The following is a 27,151-nucleotide window of genomic DNA, read 5'->3' as shown; positions in this document are numbered from 1 at the left end:
TTTGATTTTTGTTGTCTGCACAATTTTTTTAGTGTGAGACATGGCACGCGCTATCATGTTGACTGTATCTGCTTAAAAAAAAGGTAATGTTTAGCTGGAGGCTGTTTTACTTGAGAGAACCTTGGTCTTCATACTTGAGATGGTACAGTCTACTCTGAATTATTTTTTTTTTATCTGGACTTCTGATAGAAACAACAGTAAGATAGTTAATTCTAACAAATACTGATGTTAGATTGTAATGGGAAAACAGTGTACATACACAACTATTATCATGAAAACTCAGGGAGATAATGAAGACTACTCAAACAATCCACCCATGTAAACAGTTGTTCCCCCTCCTGTTTATATGCTCCCTTCAAGTACTGGAAGGGCACAGTGACGTCTTCCCAGAGCCTTCTCTTCCCCGAGCTAAACAAGCCCAGTTCCCTCAACCTTTCTTCATAGGAGGGGTGCTCCAGCCTTCTGATCATCTTCGTGGCCCTCCTCTGGATCCATTCCAAGAGCTCTGCATCTTTCTTGTGCTGGGGGCCCCAGGCCTGGGCGCAGTACTCCAGATGGGGCCTCACAAGAGCCGAGTAGAGGGGGACAATCACCTCCGTCTCCCTGCTGGCCACCCCTTTTTTTAAATGCAGCCTAGAACACAGTTGGCTTTCCAGGCTGCAGACGCACACTGGTGGCTCATGTCCAGCTTCTCGTCCACCAGGACCCCCAAGTCCTTCTCTGCTGGGCTGTTCTCAAGGAGATCTTCTCCGAGTTTGTATAAATACCTGGTGTTTCTGGAATAGTTCAGACGTAGTTGATGTATTTTTCCCTGAGACTGATGTAACAAGATTTGACTGGATTCATCAGTAAAGCATATGACTCATTTTCTTACAAAGTTGAAACTGGACAATAATGACAAATGGATTTACAGAAAGAAGTCTCTTCAGGCTGAGATCCACAAATGTTGAGCGTATTCTGTGCACTTTGTCAGATGTTTATTTTCCTTACGCCAGGTGTCCCCCTGCAAGGACATTAACATAACCTGAAACGTGCATGCTAACAGAATAAATACACTTTCAGTGAAACCTTTGCTGACAAAGTCAGTATTCAAAATAAATGTCATTTGAGACAGTACTCTGTAAATAGTTTTCTTTCCACAAGTCTAAAAGCTTTGCTGTTTGTGAGACAAGACTATCTCTTCATTACCTTTGTGCTGCTGGATTGAAACATGGAAGCCTATTTTTCTTAAGGAATATTATTAATGACCTTGCCCCAGTAAGTATACTAAGAGTTGCTAAAGTTTTATTTCTCTGAAGGAGTACATAGGTGTTCATTGTTAACTTTTAAAACTTTTCACAGAATCACAGAATTGCAGGGTTGGAAGGGAGCTCAAGAGATGATTGAGTCAACCCACCCTGCTACAGCCGGTTGCCTACAGTAGGTCATTTCAGTTTAAAATGAAATATGGTAGTGGTTTTCCCAAAACTTGGACTGAAATTGCTCAATATTACAGGTAGGTAGAAGAAGTGAGGTAAAACATTACTACATTATGATAGCAGATATTTCTCTCTTACATTATAGCTTACAAGTCAATACTTTTGGCCATTCTTTAGATTTTAATTCCTTTTTCATCAGTTATTTCATCAGTACAGGCTGGGAGGTGGTTATCAGAGCAGCAACCGTACTGGAAAGGCATAGACAAAAGCATAGTTGGCCTGATGTAGTGTTACAGTAGCACCAATTGGAGCGATTAAATGACCTTCAGGGGTCTTTTCAAAAAAATGTTTCTGTGATTCTTTACTCATTGGGATTACAGTGAGTATCTCTAAGCATTAGTCACAGCCCCTCTTCCAATTTGGGTTCTGAATACCTAGTTGTAACAGAGGGAGTTTCCTATTGTTCCGGACCTTGAATGCCTGTGCTTTGCTGCTCTACGAGCAGGAAAATCTAGTAAAAATTTAGACAAAATATTGTTGAAAAATGATACATTAGATTTTTGCTGTGACTTGTTCCCCGAATAGAAAAAAATGTTGCAGGATAAGGTTTGTTTTGTTCTGTTTTGTTGTTTTCTTCTGTCAGGGATAAACAGCATCTGTGATAAGTAGTGTCTTCAAATGTCACCTTGTCATGGCTAGCTTGGTTTCCCAAATATTGTATTACAGTTGTGTAGGTATCAAGCCAGTTCTAATTAAATATACCTTTAAAATTGTACTTAATCACAAGACTGAAAAACTCTCAATACCTTAAAGTAGTTTGATGTCCAAAGGAAGAAACTGCTGGCTTTCTCATCAAAAGATAGGAAGTAAAATGTTAAGCGGGAAATCCAATAATAAATGTGATTCTTTTTTTCTTAAAATGAGTACTGAATTTAGAGTAAAAAAAGGTAGGATTCACTGAAGGTAGGATTTCTTGAAAGAAAATTGTTTGGTATCAGAGTGTGATGCAACATTTTATATTTTGATGTCTTCCCGAGTGCATATTTTTCATTTATGGCATTTTTATTAATTTTATGTCATTGCTATAGAAACATCCTTGACAGTACTCTGACAATGATAACAATATGTTATGAGACTGTGTCCTTCTCAAGCTATGCAAATGGCTGACAAGGCATCTGAGCCAGCTGTCCTCTGGGTACTCTGCTTTTGGGAGACATGAGAAGCAGATCTGGGGATGAAAATCAGTTAGTGTACTGCTGTGGGGACGAGAAGAAGAGATTACTAGGACTTAGTAACTACTAATGGTGATGTGTCACCTGTTCTTTAAACTGATGTCAGTGGCAGCCAGCAGTGTGAGAACTGGATAATCACAGAACCAAAGAATCACCAGGGTTGGAAAAGACCTCCAAGATCATCTAGTCCATCTGTCCACCTACCACCAATATCTCCCCACTAAACCATGTCCCTTAGTACTACATCTAAACACACATTAGCTTTCCTTAGGGGATTCAAAATGTCATCTAGGAACTACATTTTGTTTCCTTTAACCTTTAAAGGAACATTTGAGATCACCTAGTCTGATTCCCCTGCAGTGAACAGGGACATCCACAGCTAGATAGGTTGCTCAGAGCATGGTCCAGCCTGGCCTTGAATGCCTCCTGGGATGTGGCATCTACCACCTCTCTGAGCAGCCTGTTCCAATGCCTCGCCACTCTCACTGTAAAAGACCTTTTCCTAATATCCAATTGAAATCTACCGTCTTGAAACCATTTCCCCTTGTCCTGTATGCTTTTAATTTTTATTTACTAGCTCCCGTGTATCTGCTGTTAAGCACTCAAAAAGCTGTTCATGACATATTGAGGGGTTAGGCTTCTCTTATGGATGGATGTCTGCAGTTTGCAGTGGCTAATCAGCTAAATCAACAGCAAGGCGTATTTTTTCCTAAGCAATATGTCTGTTTGATCATTATTCTCAATTAATAAAGTAATATAATCTTACGTTAACCTTAGAGTTGAGCTATCCAAATGTTCAGTGCTCTTCTGGACTCTGGGAAGATGGCAGCTGGCTGGCATTGAGGAGAGCAGTGGTTTTACAGCCCTCTAGTGGGAACCAAAGAAATGCAGGGCATGAGCAGCTGGGAAGGCAAAACCACAAATCAACTAGAAGCCTCAGAAAAGGAAGGATAAAAACCAGATGGGAGCATTCTGAATTATTGGGGCGTACATTACAACAGAGATATCTCTCTGCTGGATGAGTAGCTGTGTTGGTGAGAGGAGAAAATTATCTGAGACAACTGATTAAATGAATGAATCAGGGAGGAGTGGTGTCTGGGAAAGCCATGGAGGTCACGCCAAAAACCGTCTAGCTCAGGACCAGATCTCCAGTAGCAGGAGCCCTGAGAGGAGCAGATAGTGATCTGTTTTGTTTATTCTCCCAGCCACCAGCAGATTATGATTGAGGGTCTTATTGAGTCTGAGGTGGCATCTTTGTGAAAACATTTCTCTTCATTTTTCTTTTGTCAGTGTGTCCTCATTTCAACACATGTAAATTGCCAAACAGGACAAGAAAGATATTCCCTTTAGCAGTTGATGCTTGCAAAAGAAGCATGTGAGAGATCCTAAGCATAGATAGACTGAGTTCAAGTGACTACCCAGTAACATCAGTGAATGAACAAGAAATGATTTGAAAGAGAGAAAGAAAGAAGGAAAGAAAGAAGAAAAGAAGGAAAGAAAGAAGGAAAGGAGAGAAAGAAGAAAGAGAAAGAGAAGAAAGTTTAGGGTATGGTTCTGCTAAACAACGTGAGACAGAGTAGAGAAGAGAAAGAAGGGAGGCACATAACTTTGCTCAACAATGGAAGAGGACCTGTTCACTCTGGTTGTTGACAGCTGCAAGCTGGGGATGTTTTAGAAAAGCTATGAGCCCTGTGTCTCAGAAGGGAATTCAAGCCACTGAGAGAATGGAAGGTCAGAGGTCCAGTATGGAGGTCACATGTGATTGTAATCTTTTTCAGGGGCAGTTCTTGGTCAGGGAAAAAGGGAGATCTCTACCACTAGGCATGTTTTTCCTGTGCCTATCCAGAAGACTGTGCTACACCATTTTGCTTGCTCCAGCTGCTGCTGTTTCTCTGGAACAACAGAGAGTTATTCAAGAACATTTTGCTGTGCTAATTAGTCATCATGTTTACAGTGGTTGTGTTATTAATTATTGATGATTCATAAACTGCAGCGGCCTTAAGTCTTCAGTCATATAAAGAGTAAAGCTTTTTGTATTAGTGATTTAAAAGAGTAGAACTTAATTATTAAGTGGTGATTCCATTTTGCTTAATGTACTGCTTTGAAAGGAAGGTAATTGGTAATCACTGATTTATATAAAAAGAAAGGATTTAAGAAAATACCATTCACTTTGTCTTTAATTCTTTGATTAGTAGCTGATTCCTCTGGAGGTTACAATGATACTGGAAATGATGTTAGACAGTTTAAAATGTTAAAACAAGAATTTCTTCACAGTTTTTAAGCTCTCTGTTTTCCCCAGATGGTTAGTTTATTTATGGTGTCTGTTCCTCTGCACAATGAAAACTGGAATTTTCTCACTGACCTCTTTGGAAACAAGCTTTGCATGTTTTACCAGAAAAGTTTGTCATGAAATACTGTACTAATTGATTTAGGATGCAAGTCTATTAGCAGTCCTTCCTGCCAGTCAATAAAATAATGGAAGATTTATTTTAATTGGAAATCATCAGCAATGAGATGTTCACTTAAGCCAGGAAATGAGCAGAGGTATGGTCATGGTATCATTAATATACAGCATCCACAACATCACACTTTTCTGGGAGTTAGGAAGATCTGAAATTAGTTCTTTCAGGCCAAGGAGAAATCCATGCTACATTTTTGAAGGCAAGGCACTTGTGCCTCTTCTAGCAACGTTTTGAAAGAAAAATGAGACTGCTGTTTGTACCAAATGCAATTTAGGCATACTAATCTAGGGGATTGATTCAGTTAGTAAAACGAAACTCAGAAGTCCAAGTCCAGGAAGGAAGGCTTTGAACATACTCCTTGTTGTATCCAATGAGATAGCTTATTAATCCTTTCCATGTTCAGTCCTATTATCAGCCTTAATTTGAGAGTGCCCCTCTTATTTCCATGTGCTGTATAAGGAATGGTTTAAAGGTCGTTCTTTCAGAATGACAGTCTTTCAGGTAGAGCAGCACCATTTCTACATCCCTGTATGACTGTGACTGTAAGTAAATCATATCTCTGCAAAGCAGGACTATCACAAGCTTACCTATGTTGCAACTCTCAGAGTTTTCTAATACTCATGAAGCTGTCCTATTGCCAGCAGAGACGGGAACACTCTCAGATACTAAGGGGAAGAAAAAAAAAAAAGCAGGATCTGATTTTCAGGTCCTTCCATTCAAGTATTTTCTGTTCACAAGTCTGACATGAAAGCAGCACAGAGAGAAGCTCCTAATCACAGTTATGTGAATTTTTATTTTATTTTTTGAATACCTGGGCTAAGATAGGTGGAGAAATCTCTGAAAAGAATCTGATAGTCTTGACGTTGTAGATCTGTCTCTTAGGCACAATTATTCCATCTTGGACAAAACTGAGAAATGAAAGCCGAATGCACTCTGAAGTGGTAGCAAAGAAGAAATTGCTCATTTAGAATGTCAGTTCCACAGTGGCACTGATAAATGAATCATAAAGTGGTTATTGGTGTCCTAAGTGTACCTTACCAAGAGTGCTGGGCTCTTATCAATATGTTTGTTTTTTTAAATGTGTGCTTTAAAAAGAAGCTTTTGGACTGATACAGACCCAAGCCTGTTGTGTATCTCTTGAGTATTCCCTTTACGATGGATCCTACAAATGAGACTACTTAAGAACATTTATTTAAATCAACGTGATTCATGATTTGAAAAAAAAGTATTTTAAAGTTTCTTAAATAACGCACTGTAATATGAATGTACGTCTGATTTTTGTGTGCTTGTTTGTGAGGGGAGAGGAGTTGGGAGCTTTGAGAGAACTCTGTTTCCCCAACTTTACTTCATCGCTTATGATCAGTGCTAACTTCCATTTCTATTCTAACATCTCTCTTTGTGTTATGTTCCCAATCCAACATGGCAGGAGATCAAGCGGGAAGTGAAGCTCTCGTGTGTGGAAAGGTTATCTATTCTTATGTTGGAGGCAGTTTTTGCTTTGGAAAACAGTGGGAAGGCTTCGTGGTTTAATATTTTGGAGAACTGCCTGCTACTACCTTCTGGCATACGTGGGTCTCAGAAGGATCAATGCTCAGGGATGCATGAAAGTCCAACATGTCATTTGTAACTATGCATAATTCCACTGTCTCAACTGCAAGGCAAGGCTGCTAATACTTGCAACACTGTTGTGTTCTCCAAGGAAGAAAAACAAATGCTAGTAACTTCACACATTTGAATATTTATGCAGAGTCCTTTGAAAAAAATACTATGTTTAAGGATAAGGTAATACCCAAGTAAATGGCTTGACCTAACAAGTAGTACACAGCAAAGAGGTGCAGAAATAAGAATCCAGGATTCCTGGGAGTCAAGGAAAGTTCTGGAAATATGCCTGCAGTTAGGGCTTTGTTGAAACACCTGACCTGCAGGGCAGTTGCTTGAACCACCTACCCCAAGCACATGGAGTAATCAGCATCAGGAAAGCAGTGAACCTGCCTCTTCAGATACTGCTAGCTTGTTAGTAATCCTCTGTAGCGTGAAGAGAGCAATATTCAAAGGTTTCAAAGACTTTTCTTAAGTACACACATCTGTGGGAGGACATAGACACTGTTCAGTTGCTTGAGAACAGTCTGTAACTAGTCTAAAGTGAAGCAAATCAGCATTGCAGGAGGAGTATATTGAAATGTATCAGTACACAAAAAGCATGAAGGTGGTCCAGCTGTTAGGAAATAAGGCAACAAAGCAGCCAAAGCCAGTGTCTGCTGATTTTTGTTGCTGTAGTTTTAAACTGTGATGTGCTCTCAAGTCTTCTGAAAACACCCTGACTGGGGATATCAATGTTGGTTGTTTTTGTTTTTTTCCCTGTAAATAAAGGCTACAGTTCTGGAAAATATTTTTAAGTCTATAATCCAAACAAACTGTCTTGTCTGAAAACTCACTTTTTTTTTTCTAACCACACGTATTAAAATATTACTCTCAGTGTACATCACAAGATCTTGAAGGTGTATATTGCATTCAAACAAATAAGGCAATATTTGGCCAGAAAAATAATAGTTTTCCATAGTCTTAAACAAAATAAAAGTCCTTTGTAGTCGAAGTGCTCCGGGGAAGGAGGAAGACGGTGGTTAGATTTTTACTATGTTAAGCCCTACAGTGTTTAACTTAGAAGCAAATGAATCAAAATTGTGAGTGTGGTTGTGTGTTGTCAAAGCTACACTTAAAGCAGCTGAATGAAGGCTGCAGGTCATGTGGCTTTCCCTTGAGAATCTTACTGGCTATGTTTGATCTTTCATTCTTGCTTGCAAAATGCTATCTTGCTGAGAAGTAGAGTGGAAAAAAATCTCTATTACTTTTACTTAGCAGGCTTCAGCTACAGAGGTACAAATTGGGCCCATGAGACTGACACAAGATCCAGTTCAGGTAAGATGTTCTCTCAGTTTCTTGATACAGTCAATTCAGTGTTAATAAGTGAAGAAATTAAGGCATAACCCTTGTGATTATGCATAATGTTTTCATTTTACTTCTGCAAGGACTGTGAGTTGGATAATTGGTGTTTCGGTTTATCTGAGTGCTTGAGAAGAGACCTGTGGGTAAATTAAATTGGTAAAGAAGATGCTCAAATTTCCATTAACATCAAATCATTTATTTTGTGTCCTGTCAGTAGGAGTGTGTCCATGTGTGTGTGCACCAGCAAGGAAAACAGCTGTCTCTGAATGTTAAGTTGAAACTGCTGAGTTCTGATATGCTGCAGCAGAAAGCAAGATTAGATAGTTTTGCTGGGTTTTGTACATCAGGACAGGGAACTGTGCTTTTACAGGTCACAGATGCAAGAAGTCACATGTACTCCAACAAGAATATTGGACTTTGTCTTCACAAGCAGCAGCTCTACCCATACTCACTACTGTTTCTGTACAGTTTGTACCTCTGTCTGTAAACAGAGGGATGCCAAGAATATTATTTTTAACATACAGTGTAATCTTTAATACTGCTCCTGTGAAGCAGGAAGTAGCTTTTTTTAGTAGTATAAGTAACTTTTTGTCTTGGTCAGTTAACTGCAAATTGCAGAGATATTTAGCAGCCATTCTTCCTGTGTTTCCTTGTTGTTTTTATTTTTGCCGTGTCTGCCTACAAGTAGAAAAACCTACGCACGGAAGACATGCTATGCTGCTCCTGAGGTCAAAAAATCCCACGTACTTTATCATAGAGCCTTAAATTTTTCTTTCTGTATTAAATATGACAATAATAAGTATAGTTAAGTCTTGACAGTGGCTCGATCTGTTGAAACTGGGTATGACATAAAAAGACTGCATAATGGTGGGGTCAGCAGTAGACCAATCTTCATTTAGCAAGTGATTTCAACATAAATATGTGGAACTTGCTATGGAAAAATGCTCAGTAGACTGTGATAATCTGCAGTAAGATGCTCAAGATAATACCCAAATAAGAATACTCATTGTCTATGGCAGCAATTTATTTTATTTGTAGAAATTGGATTTGCAAAAATATACTATCGGTATTTGCTGTTATTATACAATTTAATCATGTAATAGTTTTTCATGTAAGAAGGGAAATTGTTCTGGGTTTTGTTCAGAAACCTTGTTGAAATTCATCTTTATATTTAGTTAGGTGTGGGTGTTTTTTTGTCCCTTTATTAGTGAAGAGGTGAATTGTAGTGCTACTGAAATCACAGAATCACTGAGTGGCCCAGGTTGGAAGTGACCTCAAGGATCATGAATCTCCAACCCCCTACCACAGGCAGGGCCACCAACCTCCCCATATAATACTAGACCACATTTCCCAGGTCCCCATCCAACCTGGCCTTGAACACCTCCAGGGATGGGGCATCCACAACCTATCTGGGCAGCCTGTTCCAGCACCTCACCACTCTCATAGTGAAGAACTTTCCCCTGACATCCAACCTAAATCTTCCCTCCTTCAACTTAAAACCATTTCCCCTTGTCCTTATGTTATCTACCCTTTCAAAGAGTTGACTCCCCTCCTGTTGGTAGGCTCCCTTTAGGTACTGAAAGGCTGAAATCATGCCTTAAGTAAAACTTGTACCTGAGGAGTATTTTGTAAAGACTTTGCCATATGCTAAATTATTTGCACTGAAAGGAAAATATTTTATGTAAACTCAGTTCCTTTATGGGACAAGTGTCATGACCTCAGCTTATTTGCTAAGGATGGCACATACCTATTCATTTAAATAATGTGCGCTAATCTTTTATTCCATCTTGATGATAGAGGTATGTATTTCTCTGTGAAGTGCAAAGAGCTACCAGCTATCCCATTTTAAATATTTTTATGTGGTGATTAATCATGTTCTTAATTGTCTAATAAGATAATTCACTTTGTTAAAACAGTTGTCAACAGGGCTTTTCTTAGCAATGTTCATTGTATGCTTGTGCATGTTTTAAACTGCTGTTTGGCACTGGACCTATGCCAGCTGGCAAATGGATTGTATTTTTTTGTCTGGGAGGTGACCTTTGTTGTGACTGTGACTTGCCATAAACCATTTAATAGATTTCACCTCAGATTTTATGACCATCTGTGTTAGAGGACAAATCCGTTTTGGTTTGTACCAGCTTCTACCCTCCAAGTGCCCTCCCAGCATGCAGCTTATGTGTCTGCCCAGATTTTGTACCAAGGCTTACAGATTGGCTTAGTTTGGTTGTGAGACCCTAGAAGTGGCTGAGAAAAATGTACATACATAGGTCACTCTGAAAGTAATGCCTCCTATTGATTTCCATGGAAAATAGAACAGATACAAAGAGCACAATAACACTATTTGATAGAGCAAATTCTCAGACACAAAACACTATTTTTCAACATATTCACCACCATTAGCTGTGCATTTTAATTGAAAAAGAGCCTGCAGGTTGCACTTGTAACAGTATGCACCAGTGGATGTGACCCACTGTTTCACAGTTGCTGTGGTGGTGTCATTGGTAGGAAAATGTTGACCACGCAGTTCATCCTTTATCAGCTTTACCATTAGCAGTTGGAAAGCACCAAATCTGGACTATACAGTAGATGCAGTAGGACAGTCCAGCCAAATTCTCAGTGTGCTCCATGGTCTTCAAACTTGTATGGAGCCTGGCATTACTGTGTTGCGAGAGAAAGGTTGTCTTCTTCTCTGGCATTACTCTGGAAGTTCAGATCTTCAGCTTAATCAGCATCATGATGTAGCAGTCAGAGTTGATGGTTTGTTTGGGTTCCAGGAAATCCCTTTTCCTGGGGAAAAAAAAGGGATTTTCCTGGGGAAAAGATCACCCCTTTTCTATCCCAAAAGACAGTGCACATCACTTTACTTACTGAGGACTACATCTTGAACTTTTTCTTGAGTGGGGAATTCCCACGTTGCTACTCCATGGACTGCCATTTTGACCCTGTCTTGTAGTGGTGACACCACATCTCATCACCAGTAATGATGCAGTCCAGGAGATTGTCACCTCCAGCCTTGTATTGGTTCAATAGGTCCTGAAAGAAATTGCATATGATGTTTTTTTTCTTCCTGTGCAAGCATTAGTGGAGCCTACCTGGCACAAACTTAGCAATATTCCAACATTGCCTCCATTGTTTCCAACACACTGAAATTGATATTCAGCTCTCTGTGCAATTCACAGATCATAATCTGCCAATTCACACAGATGACCTGATCAAAATGCTCTTCATTTTGTGGTGGGAATGCTGTGTGTGGCTGTCCAGAATGTGGCTTGTCTTTCATGTCACTGTCACCACTGGTGAAACACACAACCCACTGCCTCACTGTGCCCATATCTGCTGTTTGATCTCCATAAATGCTCAGCATCAATGGATGTGAGTGGGTCAATGAATGTCATTTTTTTTCTGCATGGAAGAATTCAGTGACTCACCTTTGCTTCATACACACTTCCATGTCAGACAGGATTTTGTCAGAGTGCCCCTCTGCTGCCATCTGTCACATGGCAACAAAATGTAAAGGAATACTGGCAGGAGGGTTCAACCTCTACTGCTATACCACCAACAGCTGCCTCTGATGTCATGGGCCAGCATTATAAAGTAGAAGCATTACTTTCAGAGCATCTTCCCCCAGCAACTTGAGAGAAAGATGTGTTAACATCATATAAAAAAGAAATACCATATTCATTTGCAGAACTGTTTACTAGGGGAGACAGAGGTTTGTATGTGGGACTTTCCTATATGATTTTTAAGTCAGTGCCCAACGTGATTTAAAAATTAGGGGAAAACAGGCTACGTGATTGTCAGGAAAAATCAGTGGATGTGATCAGGAACTTCTGTTGGGTTTAACACTTTTGATAGAGGAGATGATTCCTTAATGGCCAAAAAGTTGGCTTGCATCACGTTGCCTTCATGTGAAGTCAAATGGATTGAATGGAGACCTTTTCAGCTGATGATTAATGAGAGCTTAGCTTATGAGATCAGATGATAGGTAAAAACCTGTTATCAACTTCGGGGACAACTTTGCAAAACAGGAAACCAATTTCTATCTGCAACCTTAATGATTCTTAAAGTAAGGCCAGAGACAGAAGGTCAGAGTATATTATGTTTCAACATACAATCTGGATGTCTTTTAAAGCAATGACTAATGGAAAAAACTCTTGTTCCATTATTTTTATGTTGTATTAGAGTGAAACCATGCATGAGCTGTAGTTTCCCTAATGACCAATATGTTAAGAGTTTGGAGCTGAAAGGAGAGGAAGGTGAGGAAGGCACAGAAATTATAGTAATTATCACTCCTAAAGCTTTTATTGGCATTTGAGTTGAAGTTTGTAATCATTTCCTCACAGAACTTCATATACTGGAAGCGAATGTGGTTGTTCATTGCAGTAACTTTGGTGCTTTTCTGCACTCAAGGCTTTAATGCACAAACTGAAATGCTTACCCTTTTTTTTTCTTCCCAAAGTCCCTGTCTTCTATATCATAAGTGCATCTCTTTCTTGTTTGGTCTAAGCAAACACCTCTTGCTTCCTTCCAGAGAACTGCTGTAGAGCTTGTCTGCCACCTGTCATCATCTACTCACTTTGTTTTACTGCCTAATCCTGTTCCCCCTTCAAATGCTGCATTTTCTCCCCTCTTAATGACATCATCACTTTCACAGTGTTGATACTGAGCTCCATGTCTGCTCTGATCGTGATGATTTTCCCTCTTGAGACGCAACCAAAGTATTAATGATGTCCAGCATCTAATTGCTTGTCCTGCCCATTGAAAGTTTCACACAATATACCCCTGGCTCCATTGAAGACACTATTAAAATAATTTCATTGGGATACCTGCAGAGGCATAAGAAGGTTTAGGTATCATGTTTTATGACTTCTTAAGTTCTATTTCTGATTTTCTCATTGTTTCCTTCTGGTTTATATGCACCTGTGCACAGCTGGGCTGTATTTTGAGATTTTCAAAGCAGATCTCTGTCCATTTTCTGCATTTGCATGATCAACTGGGAACAAGACATGCAATAGCTGTGCAAAACAAATTCAGAAGAATGTGGTAGGAATTCCAGTAGATCACCAAGAAAAACATCTCAGCAGGAGAAGTCTATGGTATTCCTACCCCAAAGCAGCACTGGGTAAAATAGATCTATTTACAGCAAGGCTAACAAACCATATACTAAAAAAACATCAATGTTTCCCATCAAGAAATGTAGATAAAATTCAATTTCCTGTCATACTGTCAGTCTGATTTGCACAGATTGCTGTATTTTCATTTTGATTTTGGGAGCATTAGCTTGCAACGTACTGGCATAATTCACGTTTTGCTGTGAATTATGCATTACTGCACTTCTTTACAGTAAGCTTCATACAAATTTTAATGAGCAGGCACAGTAGTAATGCTTCAATGGTACCTTTTGAAGTTAATATTCTCAGAACAATTCACACACTGATATTAGTTTTCCAGTGGGGGATCAGGTGGTTTAATTAAACTTCAGTATTTTGCATCTGGTAAATGGCTGAATTTTGCAGTCCTGTATTTCCAAATTGGGGATGTTGAGAGAAGAAAGATATCGAAATGTGTTCAATGAAAAACCTGTTCACTAACAGCAACTGGAGCCAAACAGAGGATTGAATCAGAGTAGCTACTTTACCAGAGTACATGCAAAGGTCTACAGCAGAACCGTGTAACTGCTTTTGAGTGTTTGATAACTGGAAAAGATTATGGATTAGGTAGAGTGAGAGTAGCTACCTTGGATGATGTGAGTCAGTACCCCAGCATACTCCTACTAATAAATTAAAACTTTCAGATGTATTTCTTAATATTTATTGAAGTTCCAAACATACAATTTTTTACTACTTTTTAATGAGATCTTGAACGATAGTCCTGCCTCAGTAGCGTTAATGGCTCTGTTTATTGTTTAGAATTCACCATTCCAGACAGTTCAGGATAAAAGAAAGGGTATGGTCACACTGTGTAGCTTCTAGGCTGATGGTGTTGAGTTTCATGCAGTGATACCACAGACATACAACATCACAGATGAAGGGTTATTAACCTTCCTTTTGAGCATTTTTTGTGAATACCTATAGGTGAACTTTTGACTTCTGAAGGCCTTTCTTTTTCACAGCATTTTTTCATTACCTTAATGTTTTTCTTAATCTGTCTTAATCTGTTAGTGATCACCTGCAATGTCTGAATCATTACTTTCCTACTACCCAGGCCTGTGCACACCTGTTTGTCTATTGTTCTTTTCAGTTTTGAAAGAAAAAGGCAGTTCCATTTCAGAAAGTTCCTTACAATTTAAAATGTGTGCAACTCCGACAACCCAAGAATGGGCGTGATGTTTGAACATCTGCTCAGTGAGTCTGGCAGCCGTTTAGATAGGCGCCTGTGTGTCAAAACTGCCTGAATAATCGTAGTGCTCCCAAAGCCATGATGCTCAAAGAACGAGCACAGCAAGGTAACCTGTCACCTGCCAACACGTTTGCACCCAGAACAATCACAGCTTATTCAAAAGCTGTAAATATCAGTCCTACACAGTTAATGCTATGTTGATAATCACTCTATTAATACATTTATCTGGTGTGTCAGCCCTTTTACCATCTGTAGTCCAATATTTCCACTTTCAGAGTGGACTTGATCTTTCGAATAGTAGAAGTGGTTGCTAAGTTTTTTGCCGTGCGGATGACTGTTCTGTGTGCTTAAACTGCTGATGCTGCTTTGCGTGCTTTGCAGGTTTTGCTGATCTTTGCAAAAGAAGACAACCAAAGTGACGGTTTCTGGTGGGCCTGCGACAGAGCTGGCTACAGGTGCAACATTGCCCGGACTCCAGAGTCAGCACTTGAATGTTTCCTTGATAAGCACCAGGAAATAATTGTTATAGATCACAGGAACTCCAGATATTTTGATGCAGAAGATATCTGCAGGTAACTAAAGGACCTTGTGCTATTCTTGAACTCTGGAATATATTGTACAAAATCCATACTCTTGATTATAAGGGGAAAAAAAAAAAAAAAAAAAAAAAAGAATGCACAAATGGAAATTCGGACATTGAGTACAGAGGAAAATGTGTTCAGTGGTCATGGTGACATTTGGCCATGGTCACATTTGACCTGTAGAATTCTCTCTTCAGATCATGAGCATTATTCAGAGCATAAGCCACGACTGTTGTGAAATCACTCTGTGCTTTCTATATCTGCTTCTCCCCGAGTCCCCTTCCCTTAGTTAGTGCTATAACAAGGTTTTAAGCTGCAAGGCTTGAAACTAATGCTACTGTTCGTCCACTGCATCAGGCACACATCAGTGAGAGCTGTTCACAAAAGTTCACATCACTCTTCTGTACATGTGGAAATGGAAAATCAGGGTGCAGTTTTACCATGCAGCATGCTACATTTCTCAGTCCTATGTGAACTGAAATTTCTGGTGATTATGACCAATATTTTAAAGTTGACATATTTGAGGTTGTGGAAGTGCTTCTAAAGGAAGTACACATAAATACGACGAATATTCAGGGCAGAGTGACACGTTTGAAAAAAAATATATCTTTTGCCAGTTAAAGATGAATGGGGTGTTTGTGGTTGTGGTTTTTATTCAGTTTCTCAGTAACATAAAGTGGTGATATTTTGTTTACCATGGGTGGTGGTAGTTCTTTATAGAGAGGTGTATTTGCTATACCTTCTTTTCTTACCAGTGTGCCCCAAGAGCACTTTGTGCACTTTAGAGAAAATTTTACAGTATCTAAAAGAACAGTTGTGAAGGTAGGAGAAGGTGTTGGAGATTCTTGTTTCATTAATTATTGAACTAATGGATACTGAGAGTGCACTATATAGACATTGCATCCTGTCAGCCCCTGCGCTCAGGGCAGCCTGCCCTGCCCTTACTTAGGTTAGAAGGGCAAACCTTTACTAGGTTTGAAGAGTATTTGGAGCTGTTGTCTCTGTAGTGCACTGTACTGTGCAGATTCTGAGGAGGCTGATACCAAAAGAAATTGAATGTCTAAGTGAGGACCACTTGGTCCTATTTTCATAACCTGATGGACTTTTTCAGTACTGTTTTTCATTTGTATTGCCTATGAAGACATTGTGTGTAACATTGAGAAAGCATGTGGTATAACTGAGAAAATGTTGTTTTCTTAGGTCTATTCGTGCCACAAAGCCATCAGAACACACTGTAATACTTGCTGTGGTTCCACGCACGTACGTTTTACTCTGTGTTGTGAAATGTTTTTGTTTTACTCTGTAAGAATGAGATATGAAAGTTAGTTAATAGCAGAAGGTATCTCATAGATGAGACATAAACTCATTAGTTTAAAAACTTACAGAATAAGTTCAACATTAGTTATTTTGTACCTGAAATGGTGAAGTGTTGCATGTGGCCTATTTAAGTACTCAGTATCTTCCATTCGTATAGACTAACGTATCACCTTGACTTCAGAGAATTGTTATGAAGCGGCTTGCGTACTGAAAAAAAAATAGACACCTATATATTTGCTTTTAAAATGAAAGAATAGAAAGCTGTTTATTGTGTTGCAAAGGAAATAACTAGATCAGATAACATACTGTGGTTATTAGGTAATGGAGTAAATTTTATTTCTGATGGTACTAAACTTGGTATTGTATCACCTTGAAGTCCTTATTGAGTAATTCATACTCCATGCATTCTTACTGACTTAAATACATTGTTTATCAAATACCTTAGAAAAAGAGTGGTTTCCCATCATTGTTAATACTTCTACATACTGCTAAAACCATTCTATTTTTTTTAATTTCCTAGTTCAATTAAAACATTAGCAAATTGAGTTGGCAGGAGAGCTTTTCCTGCCAAGATTAGAAAATAGATTATGTTTGATGCTTAACAAGACATTATAGCTTGTTTCACATTTTACTTAATAGCATTATTTTAGTTTCTTTCTTGTAGCATTTCACTGGATATCCTTTGTTTGTTTATCTATCTATCTATCTGTTTATTTATTGGAACACCCCTCTGTGTCTATGAAGAGAAGAGGCACCCCTGTGTAATACCCATCAAATTTGCTGTAGAAATTATTTTCTGGCCATAACAACAGCTGCAAGTGTCTATAAAAGACTGTATCATCTTTGAAAGGCACTCAGGAGATCAACTTCTGTAATATCATGATTTGATGTGTGTATTTTATGCAAGAGTATTCGTACTGCATTACATTTAGATAACTGTTGAATTGATGCCATCTAGTTCTCGCATATTGTGTGACCAGCATTTTTTCTTGTAGATCTGCTGATCAGGAAGAGACTTCTGTTCTTCCCCTTCTTAATGCAGGCTTTGATAGGGTATGTCTTCTTTCATATATTATGTATTTGATAAAGTAACTGTGATTGCTTCGTAAATTACAGGCGCTTCTACTTCCTCACGTTTAAGTGAATCCTTCATGTGAACTGTATGTTTGCTTCTGTCAAAAATGTATTTTTGAGCTAGTAGTCACAGTTGATTGGGTACTCTTGTTTTCAGCAATGTATTGGAGAAGCATATGAGATAAGAGGATCTGTGATATAGGTAGTCCTTCCAGAATAAGCAGGGGTATGGCTCTTCCCTCAGGTAAAAGCAATAGGACAAACGGGCCTCAGATTGCACCAGCGGAAGTCCAGGTTGGATACTAGTAAAAATTTCTTCTCAGAAATAGTGGTGAAGTACTGGAACAGGCTTCCCAAGGGGTCTTGGAGTTGCTGTCCCTGGAGGTCTATAAAGAAAGGGTAGATACAGTACTAAGGAGTATGCTTTAGAGAACAGGATTTATGGTAGGTGGATGGTTGCACTGGATGATCCTAGAGACCTTTTCCAACCTTAATGATTCTGTGATTAAATCCATGTGGTCTGGACAGATGGTGAGTGGATTTTGTTTATGAGTGCTTTTAAAAATCAATGTCATGGCACCCTAATTAATGTGTGCCTAGTCATCTAGACATGTCTGTGTGCATTAGAGTGCTAGGAATCATTTCTGAAAGGAGTACCAGCCTACTTCTGCTCCTGCTGAATTGAAAAAGGATAATGTTTTTTGTTTTTTGTTTTCAGTGAGGTTTGAATTGAGCTGTTACATTGGTGTGAACCCTTTTTATTCAGAGCATTATAAGCTGTCCTGTACAAGAAATCAGAGGAGGAAATAATTGTTTCTCACTGTTTCTTAAAATGCCTTTCTAGTGGACAGCAGTGATTCTCTGTTCTGAAAGTCTAGCTTCAGTTTTTTACCATCTTATAGCCTTTGTTTGAGTGGCTTTGGGTGGTCATTAATGTTTGCTAATATAACATAAAGCATCTGTAATATTAAAGCTAGCTCTTCATAAGAAAGGCTATATACTGAATATAAGCTCATCAATAGGCTCTGTAGTTAGGGGGGATTCAATATATACAATTAGAAGAATTATCCCAGTCAAAACATTATCCTACTGGTTCATGCTGGGTCCAGTATCTGAGCTAATTCATACTTAGCCTGAGTTTCTTTGCAAAAAGAATATGCACCTGAGTCACCACTGTGGAATGTCGCTAAAAAGAGATAATAGATCTTGCCTCTCTTGCAAGGGTACTGGCAGGGCAAAAGCATTAAGGATTTCTGAGGTGTTCTGATAGCTGGAAAAGCTGGGACTAAGAGAAAGGTCAGCCCAAGCTTGCTAGCGTTTTCTTAGTATAGCTATGTCACACCAAAAAAAAAGGTTTTAATGTTTCTCAGAATGATGTCAATTTCTTCTCAAGTCAAGTGTTCCATTTAAAGAAACGCAATGCATTGTATTTAGCAGGCTAGATGATATCTTTGGATGTACTAAGTACTGAGTGCAGGCATGGGACACGCTGTACTGCTGAGGTGCATGCATCACAATGTCATGCTTTCTTCTATGAAAATGAAAGTAGTTGGATCTTTTTGCACCTGCCAGCTGCTCTGACAGGCGAACAAGGAGGATTGTGTACAGTCTTTGACCATTCTTTCTAGCTGTCCCAAATATATCACAGTGCTTACGTCATATAACAATTTCTTGGTATAATTATCTTCAAGCCTTTAAAAATATATCTGATGTCAAAAATCCTGCGTTCACAGATAGGAGGGCATAGGAACTATTTCTGCTTGAATAGGGAACTATAGGACCTAAGTCCATTAACAACTATATATATATATATATATATATATATACACACAAAAGAAAAAGATAGAAAAACCCCAAATAAACACCTTCTCCAAGTAGAGGGACAGCACATCCAGGGATCTTTTCCTCAACAATGTAATAAAATTGATTTTTGAAAAATCACGTCTGCTCAAATTACAGCCTTATTTTCCCTAACTTTATTTTTATACTCCATCTTTTCCAGTAGTTTCTTTTCATTATCACTATTCAATGTATTAGCATTTGTCATACTAGTTCCTATTCTTCCTCCTTCCCTTGACAAAACTCTTAGCTGTAATTGTTCCGTTTGATGGTACCGGTCTTTTAAGTGCAATTCCAACGTGATTAATAAAGAGTCTGATGCTGTAGCCAATTAGCTTGTCACTTTTTTCTAGAATTTTATAGACAAAACCTCAATTTTTACATCAGATGTAGAGCTGAAGATTCCCAAGAGCTCCTCTAATATTTCTGGGGGGTTACACCTACAAATACATCAATGCTAATGCCTTTTTCCTGCTGTGAAAAGTGCCAGTTATAGAAATATTCAGTATCTTAACATGAAGAGTGAAGTAGGTCCATGGTAAGTTACTTCTAAATTTGGGCTTAAGCCATTGATTCCCAAATCACATTTTTTCCATAAAGGGGAGAAGCAAAGATTCCTCAGACAACGCTCTCTATTCTTCAGAGATCTGACTGCTGGCTCTTGACTCAGCATGCAGCTGTACTCTGAGAACTAATGATGTCACAGAGTATTTTCTGTGAAAAACAAAGTCTGCAGATGTATTTACAAATCACTGATGTAAATCCTCACAGCAGAAGTTTACTAGTGAGCAGCAAACTTGAACTGAAGTCAGAGAATGTGCTAATACTTCTGTGATGAATGTGAAGTTTCTCATTGCAGGTGGACCAAGCACCTCTCTGCTAACTGCTTCTGCCTAACAAATAGAGGACATTCTTTCCACCTGGAGTAGTTAAAAGAAGTCTTGTTAACAACTGTCAAATTCTACTTTTCTGCACTTCTGAATTCAGAAGTGGCAGCTCAGTGACATTACTTGTGAATTAAAGTTACTATGGTTTGTGAGCTTCAGCTACAATACTAACTTGAAAACAGATGATATGCCAAATGTCATTAATTTTATTTTAATTTTTAGCATGGATATTTTATGTCTTCAAGGTATTCCGTTCCTGTTCTGAATTAAGGCATAGATGTTCCTAATGAAACATCCAAATGCTACTGATTTTATTTCAGACTCTTTTTTTTTTTTCATGATTATCTATTTCTAACTGAATACCTAGAACCAAGTGGCAAAGCTCACAGTCGTGGTTTCAGCATATTTTTGTACTTGCTTTGTTTTTAGCTAGCAATACTGTCACAGTGACTAGAGAATCAATTCCCATGGAATAGATGATTGATTAACACAAATGGCGCAATGAAAGCATTTCTACAGAATCCCAGAACAGCTGAGGTTGGCAGGGACCTTTGGGTCCACCTGGCCCAACCCCTGCCAAAGCAGGACACCCACAGTGGGTTGCCCAGTTTGGGTGGCTTTTGCAGATCTCAAAGGAGGAGACTCACAGCCTCTTTGGGCAACTTGTGCCAGTGCTCAGCCACCCACAGAACACAGAATCATAAAATCATTTAGTTTGGAAAAGATCCTTATGATCGTCAAGTCCAGCCATCATCCTGACACTGGTAAGTTGGTGTTGGGAGGAACCTCTAGTACTCCATTTTGTGCCCATTGCCTCTCATCCTGACACTGGGCACTGCTGAAGAGAGCCTGACTCCTCTGTTCTTTTTGCACTCTCTTTAGGCATTTATTTACCTTAACGAGTTCTCTCCTGAGCCTTCTCTTCTCTGTCCTGTTTCCAGCTCCTTCAGCCATTCCTCATGTGAAGGATGTTCTGGCCCCATTTTCATGGCCCTTTGTTGTCCTGTTGCCAACTCTCTTTATAATGTTAGAGTTTTAGATGCAAGAGCAGGAACAATAGATGACAAACCTTCCGTTCTATTTCATGCACTCTTGGTTTGTTTTCCAGCAATTCATGGAGAATAGCAGCATAACTGCTTGTTACAATGAACTGATTCAAATAGAACATGGGGAAGTGCGATCTCAGTTCAAATTACGGTATGTAGACATATAAGAAAGCTTAAGAAGTAAAGACTGTTTGGTCTGCATTCCCAGCTGCAGATATATGTACTTTGTATGCTAACCATTTCCTACAGCCTTGTTCCTTGTTCAGTTGCAAAACAGGACAAACTTAAGGGCTTTAGTAAGTGGTGCCTTTAGAAAGCTTCGTTCACTGTTGGTTTAAATGATGGTTTTCATTAATGCAAAATGCAGTACTTGTCCTTTATTCTTATGCTAGCCTATGCCCATATGTTTTCAGATGCCCACGTTGAGTTTGGCAATACTACAGCAGCCATCACTGGTATTGCGATCAGAATGAGATCCCTTAGCAGAAATATTGCAGAACAGCTTCTGCTCATTTAGCTGGAAGGGCAGCATTTTAATGCTGGCTTGTGTGTAAGTAAGGTTTATGGGCTGCAAAGTGACATGGCAGGAAAATTTCTCAAAGTCATTCTTGGTCTTATATGTGTGAGATTTTATGTCTGACAGCTTGAGCTGGGCACAGTCTTGGGCTGGCTCTTCATACCCTGTTTGTGCCAGATTTGTCAGACCAAGATCACAATTTTTTTCTGAATAAGAAACATTTAATTTTAAAGTTATCTCACTAAGATAAGAACAAAGACATAATTAAATAATCAGTTTAATATGACTGTTTTTATATTAATACTGGTGCTTACACCTACATGTAAATATCTTTACAGTTCAACTATATGTAAAAAAAGACATGTGAGCTGTCACACAGAGAAAGTATGTTTCTCTGGATTCCCATAAATGAGTTGCAGTTCCTTCTACAGAAAATACTATCATTTCTCTACTGGAGTCTGTGTCGCTGTTTAAGCAGTAAATTTTTTTAAGATTCCATTTGCAAACCTTTCTTGAAGGAACTTAATGTTCAAGTAAATCCGTGTTTATGTATGCAAAATATGATTATAGCTGAATTTTCAGAAAAAAAAATAGGATTAAAGCTGTTACAATTTTAGTAGGTATTTTCCAAGGCTCAGAAGAAAAAAAACAACTAAACAAAGAAACAAACAAAGAACAGCAGAAATTTTAGAAGATGATCAGAGCTGAACCTGACTTGGTTCAGTTGTAAATGCAGCGTGAAATGTGTGGCTTGTGACTGTAGTTAGCAAACATTAGTTTACGTGCACACAAGCAATACCTGTAGCTTGTGTTTAGGCCCAATAAACCAGATTTTGTAATAAAAAGCATACTGTAGGCAAAAAGGAATCTTTTTCCAGCTGTTGAATTTCATCTTGAGGATTACTCTTCTCACAGTTTAGACAGCATCCCACTTTGTTGCCTGATGATGTCTGAAGTAAGATTCTTACCAGAAACCATAAAAACACATACAGATGACCTCCTTAACTTCTTAGCCGAGAACATTCATTGCTTATTACTCTGTGTGTAGTAGCTTTTTGCTATTTCCATCTCTCTCTTAGTGTTTACCGAAGCATAAAGGAATGGAAATTATCCTTGTGTTTCTTTAAAACATCATGTGTATGTGTCAACGACTTCTTGTGTTTTGTTTTCCTTTATTTATTTTTGTTATTAACTTTCTGTCCTTCTCATTGAAAATTACCTGCTGTAACACATGGAATAACCTACTTTAAGAATTCGGTGCCAGTAGAGTTTAAGCATCTCTGTGTAAGTGATAACAACTATGAATGCAGATAATTAAAACTCAGAAACAGGCAACGTGATTCACATTGGTTGCCATATTTTTCTGTGAGTTTATTTAAAACTATCACCAATAAAAAAAAACCTTGACATATGGAGGAGTGTCAGTACTCAGAAGCTTTTCAGCTACTGACAATTCTCTCTTCTGTGTTATTTATGTGAACAGTGTTGTACCACCCACTAGTCATTTGGCTCTCTTTTACTCTTCTAATTTTAGTTATGTAAACTGTGAACCTCCTTCCCTTTAATTTATGTGAACGTAGAGCAAATGAGATGTTTTCTGTGTTGTGTGTTTCGTATATTAGTAACACATCACGTATATGTCTACACGTGTGTATGTCTGTATATTTACATCATCTCTGTGCAGGACTGTTTCAGAAAGCTTTGGTAGCACAGCAGCACAGCTGTGGTATTTTGGGGTTTGTTGCTGCCACTGCCGTAGGCAGACCCAGAGGAGTTAAGTACTATTTTTTAATGCAACAAGCTTTGTGCTAACATCTGGGGGGTTGAAATAGCCTTCTGAAAGATGAACTTGCTGAGAAGGCGTACTTGTAACTTGTAGAAGCTGATGCCTTGCAACAGAGGACTTCTTCCTACATTTGCCCAAAGAGGCAGATGTTCTGATTGAGTTTACCATGAAAAATTAATCACAACTAGATTTGTTAGCCCTACTTGGCTACGGTTTGTTTTCATCTCTGTGGTTTAATGGAATGGGGGGAAAAAGAAGTGTTGCACTGTATATTTATCTCACAGGGTCCCTGGTCTTTCATATGTCTTTGTATATGTGAAAAGAAAGACATAGTGTTCTCAGAAAGTAAATCAATGGGATAAAACGCAGGATTTTTTAGGTGTTTGCATAGAAGAGAAAGTCTGTGAGGATGTTGGACCAGCCCAGGGAAGCAGTATCTGAAGTCATTTCAGTGAACAGAACTGTCTTTCCTATTCCAGAGGGGTACACAGTTTCTTAGACAGATTTTGTGTTTCTTTTGTTCTAAAGTTTGGTTGGGCAGCTGTGGGATGTGTGCATTTACCAGAGAGTTCTGCTAGCTTGATTGCCAGATCAAATGAAAAAGTAGGTTTTGAATAGTGCAAACAGTGCTCTGCGTTATCTTGCAGAAAGCTTACTTAGTGACTTGTTAGTGCTGGTGTACCAGATGAGTATCTGCCACTGAGATAACTCAGTTTTTGCACAGCACAAAATCACACCATGGAGCAGACTTGAACTGCAAGGTTGTCCCTTGTAAAATTACGCTGATAGCTCAGTTTATTGTATAAACCAAAGTAGTACAGTTGTCTTCTGTATACAACATTTCTTCCTACAAATCTTCATCCACACTGTTGTGTATGTATGTATGTCTTCATGTGTATTTCCTTTCCAGTTTGTTTCTGAGTTAATTCCATGATGAGCAGAACTACCAACATCTTCTATTCTTGAATGCAGAGGTAGAATACTTCTGTGCTAACCATGCACTGATCATCAGTATTAAATCACACCCCAGTATACAGTCTGTGAACAAGACATTTCCACTATGTTACAGCTGTATACAAGGGTGTTTATGCATGGTGCGTTCTATGCTCCCTTCACTGAGACATACACAGCAGATAATTGGTCTGAATTTAGGCCAGAAGAAGGACTGGGATCTATCACAGCACATTTGCCTGAGATGTGTCTTTTAGTATGCACTGTATCTCCATAGTTTATTGTGTTAATTAACACATTGTTTCAATTAACATAATTAATTAGCATTAAATGTCATTCTAATTGACTAATGTCAATCCCATTTTGCGTGAATTATAGTTTAAGCAGTATCAATCCTCTAGCAAAAGGGTAAAGATTTTGTTTTCCTGCATTAGTTCAAGGATATCCTTGAAAAAATGGAAGGTGGGGATTAGTTTTGCCCTTAATTAGGACTAGGCTGTACGAAGGTCAAGCCACTGAGTTATAAATTGCAAGCGGGAAGAGTGATATTTTTCTGACTAGGATTTTGTTATGGCTTAAATCGTTTCCTCTACTTGTGTAGCATTACAGCTTCTTTGATAATCAAGGTCCATTCGCTGCACTGAAAAATTTACGTTTATACTTACATGTATGTGTGCATATACACACGTAGAATAAGCACAGCACATTTTATGTATGTGTACATCAGGACATTTTTCACTGGGTTATATACCAGGATATATTTTACATACATACATTCATAAAATGTGCTGTGCTGATTTTTGTGTTCCCTATCCTTGCTGTTCACAAAACTTTCTATTGCAGTGTAAACAGCCATTTGTTACTTTCACTAATTGTTAGCTCCCGCTCTACAGAGCGTGCTTGGAAAAGGCAGCGCGCTATTAAGCAATGTGGTGCCTGTCAGCAATTTTACAATGTGATCTCAGAAAAATACGTCAGCAACAGGAGTGACCAAAGGTGAAATTCCTCAGAAAATTATAATGGTGATGGTTACATGGTTTGGTTGAAGCAGCATGCTGATTTGTGATTAATCTGTGGATAAGTACGATGCAATAATCTGTTTACAATAAGCAAAATGTTCTAATAGTAAAACTAATGTGAATCATTTGCTACTTTCAGGGCATGTAACGCAGTATTTACAGCACTAGAACATTGTCAGGAAGCTATAGAAATAACCAGTGAAGATCACATCATTCAGGTATGGGGAAAAAAATCATTTTGTGGAATTCAAAGACAGAAAGCTCAAAGAGATCTTTGTTCAGTAACGTCTCTTCTAATTCAGTGTTTTGCTTTTGTTGCCATATTTTGCAGCATTTCTGGATGCTGCCTGTTGACACGCTGAATTTTTAGGACATTTCCTTTTGTAACTTTTGATGTGATAAAAGATGATCATTTCCAGTTGCTTATAGTAAAACAAGCATGAAGTCTATTCCAGAAATAGATATCCCGTGCAGTAAAGGGGCTTGTTCTCTTTCCATGCTTTCTATATCAGATTCTGTGTTCAACTCCTGATGTAAAATAAATAAATAAATAAATATGGATCTAACAAATGTAAGTAAAGCCTTTCACCATTTGCACAATATTTTATGTGACAGACTGCAGGGATGTATGGCTTTGGATTTAGGTGCGTACCCTGAAATACTTTGATAGGTTTATGTGAGTGATTATCTTCTAAGTGTGTCCTCCTTATCCCGAAGTTCTTTTGTTTCACAGTATGTTAATCCGGCCTTCGAGCAGATGATGGGGTATCACAAGGGAGAGCTCATTGGCAAGGAACTTACTGAGCTACCAAAAAGTGATAAAAACCGTGCGGATCTGTCAGACTCCATCAACGCATGTATTAAAAAGGGAAAGGTAGGTAACTGAAATCAGCTTGGGCAATCCTAATTTGCATTTCCAGTCTGCTTTCTGTTTTAAGCTATGGTTTTAAAAACACAAGACCTGTGTTCTCTTGAAGGGCGTATATCTCATCCAAATGCTGTTCCTCTGATTCCTAAACATTTTTTGAAAATATTGGGCACTTTTTCACAAGAGAAACATGAAAAAGCCTACGCTGTCCTTAGACAAGCAAATATCTGCTTAAGGCAGTAGTGAGGATTACAAGATTTTACACTTTTTTAGAATATAAACACGAAATAATATGTAATTATTCACTACATAAGGACTAGGCGACAACAAATGAATATTTGACTGCAAGCTAAGTATTATTAGATGCTCTCTGTTGTGCATGTTTTCTTAGGAATGGCAGGGGGTTTACTACGCAAGAAGAAAATCAGGAGACAGTATCCAGCAACATGTGAAGATAACACCAGTGATCGGTCAAGGAGGGTAACTGACATCTCCAGAGCACAGTTGCTTTTTTTTTTTTTGCCTTTTTTTTTTTTTGCTTTTTTTTTTTTTTTTTTTTTGCTTTTTTTTGAATCCTTCTCTGTGCTTTCCCTATCCGTGCATTTGACATGAACCTCCCTGTGTTAAGGAGCAGGGTGGTGATAACACTGCTGACTTCAAGCAGCGCAAGAAAAACATGCAAAACGCCGTGATTTTTATTGATTTGTCCATTTTGGTGTCTTCCTTTGCTGGCTGAAAAGCTGTGAAATCATAACAATGGATAGTGTTGCCATTACATAGACAGCTGAAAATTGGTGTTTGGGTCGATGTTACCGTGCATCTCTCTGTGAAGTTACACCAGCGTATTCAAACTGTTAACCGGGCAATTGGAA

General features: G+C 38.6%; 1 protein-coding gene across 6 annotated transcripts in view; it reads left to right on the top strand.

The window, feature by feature from the left end:
• The window catches only part of PDE8B (phosphodiesterase 8B), an 80,982-nt gene that overhangs the window by 28,220 nt on the left and 25,611 nt on the right, over positions 1-27,151 (top strand). For 2 of the 6 annotated variants that reach the window (XM_025144922.3, XM_004937329.5), the window contains exons 2-9: positions 7,972-8,028; positions 14,776-14,966; positions 16,176-16,235; positions 17,288-17,345; positions 21,201-21,289; positions 25,551-25,629; positions 26,145-26,285; positions 26,671-26,759. In XM_025144922.3, coding sequence (XP_025000690.2) covers positions 7,972-8,028; positions 14,776-14,966; positions 16,176-16,235; positions 17,288-17,345; positions 21,201-21,289; positions 25,551-25,629; positions 26,145-26,285; positions 26,671-26,759 — 764 coding nt within the window. Of the gene's footprint in view, positions 1-7,968; positions 8,029-14,775; positions 14,967-16,175; positions 16,236-17,287; positions 17,346-21,200; positions 21,290-25,550; positions 25,630-26,144; positions 26,286-26,670; positions 26,760-27,151 lie in introns of all 6 variants that reach the window. The other 4 variants (XM_040656091.2, XM_004937328.5, XM_040656092.2 and 1 more) reach the window with 3 other exon arrangements.

The sequence above is a fragment of the Gallus gallus genome, chromosome Z (genome assembly GCF_016699485.2).
Source record: "Gallus gallus isolate bGalGal1 chromosome Z, bGalGal1.mat.broiler.GRCg7b, whole genome shotgun sequence".
Taxonomy (NCBI): domain Eukaryota; kingdom Metazoa; phylum Chordata; class Aves; order Galliformes; family Phasianidae; genus Gallus; species Gallus gallus.
The sequence above is the reverse complement of the archived record's forward strand: the minus strand, read 5'-3'. Positions and strand labels throughout refer to the sequence as shown.